This window comes from Prunus dulcis, chromosome 1 (assembly GCF_902201215.1).
Source record: "Prunus dulcis chromosome 1, ALMONDv2, whole genome shotgun sequence".
In the NCBI taxonomy this organism is placed as follows: domain Eukaryota; kingdom Viridiplantae; phylum Streptophyta; class Magnoliopsida; order Rosales; family Rosaceae; genus Prunus; species Prunus dulcis.
In genome coordinates, this window is record NC_047650.1 from 27,940,108 (window position 1) to 27,948,275 (window position 8,168).

Sequence of the window (8,168 nt, forward strand, 5' to 3'; positions counted from 1 at the left end):
TCTTTGTTAGGTTGTAAATGAGTTTTGAATGTATTTCTAAAATTCATTTCATGTAAGATTTTTTTTTATAATCTACACTCCTATTGAGTATAACAGTAAATCCCACTAATTTTTATTCTAAATTAGTTTGATTTAGATTCGAACAAAAGTTCGACATGGCAGAATTTATTAGTGACTCTTCGGTAAAATGTCGCTGCCCTTTTAAACCAAAATCAAAATTTTCTTAGTTCACTGCTTTCGTCACCCGCATGGAGCAGGAGGAGTTGATTGAAAAGCATGCATTCTTGACTTTGCTCTTCCTCAACAAACCAGAATAAAGATAATAATAAAAATCCACAAGTCAATATTGGGTCATTGAGTCAACACGCCGAATGCTTCCAAATTTCTCCGTTTCTGGGTCATTCAGTTCTCCATAGCTCCGTATCAGCATAAAACAGAAACCTTTAGAGAGCGAGATAAACATTAGGAAAACAAATTTTCCACACAATCGTTTTCATTCACCATCTACCAACAGCCAAAAATCCCACGAAAGAATTGTAATTCATCAGAGAAGACGAAGTTCCAGACGTCACCTGAAAATCTATCTCTCTTCTCTTGTGCTCCTTTATGGGCCGTTGTAAAATTCACAGAAAGTCCAAGAATTTCCTTAACAATATCATCAAAACTTTTGGGTTCAGCTCAAGTAAAGGTAAGGAACGAAACCCAGTTTGCAATTTCGTGAATTTCAGTCATCTGCTACTTCTACCGTATGACTTATGCTTTTCTTCTGTTTTGTTTGATCAGAGGGACAAAATGAAGAGGACTTGGAAAAGATTGCTGCCCAGGAACAGAAGGTTTTCCCTTTCGAAACATTGGTTGCCGCTACGAAAAATTTTCACAGCACTCATGAGCTCGGAAGAGGCGGTTTTGGGCCCGTTTATAAGGTAGATCTGCGTACGTTTAAGTTTTACTAGGCTGTTTGGTTGCTGAGAAAATTTAGGGAAAGAACTGGTCAATTTTTTTTCAAGCTGGCATTTTCTTTTTTCTACCGAACTTGTTTTCCAAAATTCGTGTGTGTGCTTTTTGGAAACAGAGAAAACAAGAAAGCGGTCCATTGTCTCTTTAGTGAATGCTGTTTTCTAATTGTTTTAGACTGTAATGAAATCTTTTTGTTACTTGGTATTGTTATTTATATTTATGCTGGCATTCAGTGAAACAAATTATTTAGGAAAATGCGTGAAATGTCATAATTTTAAGAAGGTTATTCCTCAGTCCCTTTTTTTCTTTCTTCCAAGGCAACTGCAAGTGCAAATGTGCCATTTTAGCCCTTTTGGAGATGGAATCATGGCTACTAGTGAGTAAGAAACTCAAAGTTAGCTTAATTACCAACTCAATCATATACTTGTAAGCACAACCTGCTACTCTCTTGGGTGTTAAAGGATTTAGAAAGTTTGTGACGGCAGTTGAAGGATTATATAATTTGACAATATAATGGAGAAATGAGTATCACCATTCTAGTGTACATGTATGTCTTTCATTTCATTAGGAAGTTACATCGAAGGTGAATCACATATGACTCACCCAGTGTAGTGTATTGTAAGTTTCTAAATTATAAGCTTCTGGTTTCTCTCCCTGATTAAAAGGCCTTTAAATTCCCAATGGGCAGCCTTTTTAGTTTCTTCTTGACCAAACAGGGCAATTGATGTGTCTTCCAACTTGTGTGGTGCTTTTTTTTTTCTCAGGGGAAGTTGGAGGATGGGAGAGAGATTGCGGTGAAGAAGTTGTCACAAAGTTCAAATCAAGGAAAGAAAGAGTTTATGAATGAGGCCAAGTTGTTAGCTCGTGTGCAGCACCGCAATGTTGTGAATTTGTTGGGTTATTGTGCACATGGGGTAGAGAAACTACTTGTTTATGAGTATGTCGCACATGAGAGCCTTGACAAGCTTCTCTTCAGTAAGTACTGGTTAATCCTTCAATATTTGTTTACTATCACATTTTTATTTGGCAACTGCATGAAGAACAATAGATAGTGCAGTACTAAAAGCTGCACTGTTTTGTGACTCAGAAACTTATTTTCTCATTTTCCTTACTTCAGGATTTTGGATAGATTGCTTTAGTTGTCAAGATGGAACTCTTATTCAAACCCCCAATCCCATCAAATTTCCTGATATGTCTGTCAAAATTGTATGGAAATTTGTTCTGGCAAGCATTGCTTTACATATGCTGAAATTTGGTGAAACTTGCTTTGCATATGCTAAGAATCATTCTTACAAAATTAGTAGTCATTTGGAATTATAGGGATGCCTTGTTTTCTAGACCAATGTTCCGCTACATTGGAGAATCTAGATATATCGAGGAAAATGAGAAGGTTATGAAGGTCTTTTTATTACTCATATCGTCGTTGTTTCTTTAAAAATACTTATTGACTAAATTCTTTCTGAATTTAAAAGGTATAAATTAAATGTTTGCCTTCTATTATAGTAACATGGGATGAGTTTTGTTTTAAGACTATTATAATTTAAGCTGTTGTAGGGATCTTTCATTTAGCAGAAGGCAATTAACTTTTATTGGTCTTTGTCTATGATTTTATTTCTGAAGCAAGATTTCCATAATTTAATGTATTCTTTCCTTGGTACTTAGACACCTGTTTATTATGACATCATTAGCCTAGTTTTCACATTTTGATTTAAACAATGTGAATGATATGGCTTTGAAGACCTTGACTTTGTCCATCTTCTTTTAGCCCAAGCACCCAACAGAAATGTCTGAATTGTGACACAACCTTGCCAGCTCACAACGGAGACAATCTCCACCATTTTGTCAACCCCCTTGACTTTAACCCCTAAATTAGCGAATCAGAGATTTTTATGTGATGGTTATCGTACTTGGTTTTGATACACTGATTCTTATGGTCTTGATACAGAATCGAATAGACAGGAGGAGCTTGACTGGAAGCGGAGGTATGATATAATATGTGGCATTGCAAGGGGTTTGCTTTACCTTCATGAAGATTCACACAATTGTATTATACACCGAGACATCAAGGCGAGCAATATTCTACTTGATGATAAATGGGTCCCCAAGATTGCTGATTTTGGCATGGCCCGCCTCTTTCCTGAAGACGAAACGCACGTCAATACCCGTGTAGCTGGTACCAAGTATGTTGTCTTGTGCCTCCATATCTATATGTTAGTATGTTGACTCCAAGTGCTTGGGATCTACGTGATTGACTTGATTTTAATATAGAACTTTGTAATATGCTTGAAACAGTGGGTATATGGCTCCAGAGTATGTTATGCATGGCCATTTATCAGTGAAGGCGGATGTGTTCAGTTTTGGAGTTGTGGTTTTGGAGCTGATCAGTGGCCAAAGAAATTCATCGTTCAACTTAAATGTTGATGCGCAGAGTCTACTTGATTGGGTAAGATTGTAGATCAGACTATTATTTGATGAGCCAAGTATGAAAATTATGTGGCTGGCGCTGTTCAAGCTGAGCTGTTTGTGCCAAGCACTTCATACATGTTGATGCATTAGGTTTCATAGAATGAACAAGCTTTTGGCCCACCCTATGGGTCAAATTTTATCACCCAATATGTGGGTCCGAGTCAAAATTTGATTACTATATACCAGATCGCATCACAAAAGAAAAAGTCTTTGAGAAACTTTAGGTCTATCTGGCTCCTTTTGGTTTTTACTGGAAAAAAAAAAAGGTTTTATGTCACTCAAATCATGAAAGCATAGTACAGGGCATAACATGCTACCAAGGGAATTGTTGGAAACTGTTTGTTACAACATTTTTCAGAGAACAAGCTTGAAAACAGAAACGTTAGAAGTAATGTATACATAATCTGTTTTCAAGTTTTGAATTCAGTAGCTATAAAATTTATTGAAAACATTTTGTCCTGCAAAGCCTAAACATTGTCCGACTGTTGCTACAGGCATACAAGCTTTACAAGAAAGGGAGGAGCTTGGAGATTATGGACCCGACATTAGCATCATCTGCGGTCACGGAGCAAGTAGCAATGTGCATTCAAATAGGGTTGCTCTGCATACAAGGTGATCCCCAACTCAGACCCACCATGCATCGTGTGGTGGTAATCCTATCCAAGAAACCAAGCAATCTGGAAGAGCCAACTAGACCTGGAGTACCCGGATCAAGATATAGAAGATCTCGCCGGCCACCAGGACTGTCTTCCACTGGTGGGAGTTCTGGTGAATCTAATTCCCGTTCCCGTACATTTGGTTCAAGCTTTACTGCCACTGGAACCACTTCAGCAGCACCAGAACTAGATGACCGTGGCAAGCGTCCGGCGGAAAGTTAGGTATACTCTTTATAGGAGGTTTTGATTATTCTTTTTGTACAATAGAAATGTATAATTTTGTGTAATATGATGTCAAGTTAAAAGAGGGAATTCCAAATTGTTGCATTTTGGTTCAACCCCAATTATTTCATGTGTGCGTTTGTTACAACACTACAAGAGAAGGGCTTTCCACCGGAAATACATATTCTGATTACGTCTACCTTTCCCCAAAACCAAAACCCATCTGAAATTTAGTTGGGCTCTACTTCTCTTGCAAGAAAAATAAATGAATATTAGTTGGGCTGCTTCTGAACGCTTATCCAGAGTGTTGAGGGCCCAAGCTCGAATGCATATAATGAGGGGGTTGTGGGTGACAAACCTAAATTTTAAATTTTTTTTTTTCAACCTAAATTAAAACCAAAGTTAATACCTTTTTTGATGACTCCCTTGACATGTTTGAAGCATTCATGAGACTTGTTTGTATCAATGAATTATCAAATAATGATGAAACAAATTATTGGAGTTGATATTAAGGTTTTTAAAAGTATGATTTTTCGTTTACGTTTGATTAGGGTTGAATATGGTAAGTATGGTTTACTTATTAAAATTACATTTGCTTCATAATTCAATATATCTTTTTAGTCATGTTTTATTATAGTAAATTAGCAATTCAATAAATAATTTAATAGTAGTGTATACTCAGTTAATTTTAGAATTTGTTTACAGCATCCAATTCTAAATAGAAAAAGTTAGAATGAGCTCTCACAATTGACAAATGTCAAAATTGCATTTATTTTGAGAATGAACTACTCCTCAGCCAATCAATTTACTAAACTAACAGGGAGTGTCGGAGTTGGTGGGTATTGTAAAAAAAAAAAAAAAAAGATAAAGAACAAAGTTTAATGTGACGTGTCAAATATGATGACCAGCGTGTTGATATCCCGACACGTGTCCTACACAAGACGGGTAGTTCACGAGAAATGTCAGTACTTTGCAGCTGACTGGTATACTTAGGTGAATCAGTAACAGTAAATAATCCATACGCACTTTTTGGTATGAAAAACTTCAAAATAAAAATACCCACTAATACAGTGATTTTGAGTATTTACTTTTTCAGACAAAATCTTAGGTTCGAATTCTAACATTCGTGTTGTGTGTGTGAATTTAATATGCTATCATCCACTTCAATAGGAAATATCTTAAAAATAAAATAAATAAATAAATAATTCATATACATTAACATTTACACAAGCACAGTAGCAATTAAAAAAAGGGTACAGGGACCACCAAGTCAAAATATATTAAGTGAAGCATATCCATCATCGATCATCTATCACCAACACCACCAAACATGGTTCCGCCTCGAAATCATTGCACCGTCTCTCAACCTTTGAATTTGGAGCAGAGGGCTGTGATTGCATACCAATAGCCAAGTCTGTGGACTACTGTCCGATTCCAAAAGTCAACTCTAGCCTCACCAGTCAACGGCTTCGATTTCTTTTAAGGTAGCGGCGCCCTCACTTTTCATCCTAGGCAACACATGCTCGTCAGATGTATAGAAACATATCCCTCTGCTGGGACCACACATGACCACACCCCGGGTCCTAAAGCGGGCCCCGCACTCCGCACTTGGATGCTGGATCTGAGAGCGAGAGCATTTTGAATCCCAAAGAATCAAGCATTGCCGCTCCATTTAAGCTTGCTGTCATGTCCTAATCCTACTGGCTCAGTTCTTTTACCATCTCACACTTCTTCACCTTTTCGGCCAATCAGCCTCTGAGCCTAGCAAAAGTAAAGCTGGCCAGAGCCCTATCCGATCCTCGCTCGAATTATTCGAAGGGCTTTGGACAAGACGCGATTCAAACTGAGGGACTGTTACGTAACTTCATCGCAACACAAACTTCAAAACCCCAGCTCAGTCCTTTGTCCACGTCATCGATCCTTGTGACCCCAACTAAAACATCGTTCGCCGTCGGATCATAACACAAACTTGCAATCCCCAACCGTCGGATCTCCCTTCTTCATCCTCCTCCCTTTTTCCCTCGATCCGATCGTCAAGAAAACCCACCTTTTAAATCCTTCCCCTCTTTCCTCATCATCTGTGCCTGAACTTCCCACCAAACCAAAAACAGTTTCTCTCTACTTCTCTATTAAACGGTCTCAGTCTCAATCTCTCAGCCATTTTTCTCCACAGAACGCTGCCATGGCCACTGAGAACTCCGAAAACCCTCCGGCACCGCCTCCGCCAGCTCCCTCTCTCCCGCAGTATCCAGAGGTACACAAAAGTTTTCCTCCATTTTCTTTTCTCGCCACCCAAACGGCTTTTCCCCACTTATTTTCGCTTAATTTTCAGCTGGATTTTGCTTAATTTTTCCTGATTTTTCTTTCTCCAGATGATTATGGCGGCGATCGAGGCGCTGAACGACGGCAACGGGTCTAACAAGTCGGCAATCGCAACGTACATCGAGTCCACGTACGGCGATCTACCTCCGGCTCACGCCACACTTCTGGCTCACCACCTCAACAAGATGAAACAGAGCGGCGAGCTCGTCCTGGTCAAGAACAACTACATGAAGCCAGACCCGAACGCGCCGCCCAAGAGAGGCAGAGGCCGTCCTCCCAAGCCCAAGGTCCCGCTCCCACCTGGAACCGTTGTCTCGCCTCCCAGGCCACGTGGCAGGCCCCCGAAGCCTAGAGACCCGTTCTCTCCGCAAGCGGAGCCCAAGAGCCCTTCTGGGACTGGAAGGCCACGTGGACGCCCTCCCAAGAAGGCCAAAACGGCATCGGCTCCTCCTCAGGCTCCAGCTCCGGCTCCGGCTACTGGCGCGCCCAGAGGTAGAGGCAGGCCTCCTAAAGTGAAGCCCGCTGTGGCCCCGGTCGGCTGTTGAGTTTAGCTCAGCTCAGATAGTGAGAAAGAGGGAAGGAGTGTTAATTTTTATTTAATTTAATTTAATTTTAGGTGTGTTTAGAATTTAGTTTCCGGATGATCGATGGTTTAGTTTTTGTTTTTTTTGTTTTTTTTATTTTTTTTTAATGTAGTATGTGGTTGGTTGGAGCAGTGAGGTTGGGGGTGGTCTTATCAAAATGTGACTGTAATTGCCATGTAAATTGTTTAGCGGCTACTTAGGCTTTTCTGCCTTTTGCCTCTCTGGCTACAAAAGGGGGTTAATTAAAATGAGGCTGATTCTGATTACTTTATCACTTTTTGGGTTTTTAAAATTCCAAAAGTTGGCTCTCTGTCTCTCTCTCTCTCCTTTAACGCTTTATCTCTCGGCGTGCTGGGACGTGGTTGGTTTGTTTGAAGAGAACCTGTGCTCCGTGCTTGATTGAGTAAAACTTCGGTGGTGAAAAATAAATCCAAGTGTTGATGTGTTGGGTGCAAATAAGGGTTGCTTTTTCGGTTTTTAAAAATGTGTGGAACCTTTACAGGTAATGTTGTGTAGTAAATACCATACCAGCATCTTGTCTTTTGTATTGCATGGTTAAGAATTCTGGGATGTGGATGATGCTTTTTCTCCATGTACGGCCTCAACTATTTTTTGGAAAAAACATAACAAATAAAAAATGAGCGTTTGGGCTAATTTAATTTGGTTTCCTTTGTGCGTTTTTGCTAATAATCCTACTAAAAAAGTCAAGATTAGTCTGATTAAAGGGTCCATTCACTACTAGCTAGACAACTGTGGGGGCCTTTATTTAATTAATTATAACATATGCTACATATTTGAAACCGATGATCAATTAACAAGACATTAGTTTTGGGGTGATTCAGTCAGGAACCAATTAATCTTTCAAAAGAAAAATAAAACTGAGAAGTGGGTTTTGGTCATATAATGGAACATTGGAATTTACATATATTGAAAGTAGAGTAGTCGTAGCTAGGCATCATTG

At 39.3% G+C, this 8,168-nt stretch overlaps 2 protein-coding genes across 2 annotated transcripts; both read left to right on the forward strand.

The window, feature by feature from the left end:
• Nucleotides 1-340: 340 nt before the first annotated feature.
• Nucleotides 341-4,457, forward strand: LOC117632032 (putative receptor-like protein kinase At4g00960). Its single transcript, XM_034365404.1, has 6 exons — nucleotides 341-688; nucleotides 784-923; nucleotides 1,722-1,932; nucleotides 2,903-3,137; nucleotides 3,250-3,400; nucleotides 3,918-4,457. The coding sequence occupies exons 1-6, from the start codon at nucleotides 607-609 to the stop codon at nucleotides 4,299-4,301; spliced, it is 1,203 nt and encodes a 400-aa protein (XP_034221295.1). The 5' UTR covers nucleotides 341-606; the 3' UTR covers nucleotides 4,302-4,457.
• Nucleotides 4,458-6,288: 1,831 nt separating this feature from the next.
• LOC117632040 (HMG-Y-related protein B-like) lies at nucleotides 6,289-7,481 on the forward strand. Its single transcript, XM_034365415.1, has 2 exons — nucleotides 6,289-6,555; nucleotides 6,674-7,481. Exons 1-2 carry the CDS (start codon nucleotides 6,484-6,486, stop codon nucleotides 7,166-7,168), a joined length of 567 nt encoding a protein of 188 aa, XP_034221306.1. The 5' UTR covers nucleotides 6,289-6,483; the 3' UTR covers nucleotides 7,169-7,481.
• The last annotated feature ends 687 nt before the right edge of the window (nucleotides 7,482-8,168 follow it).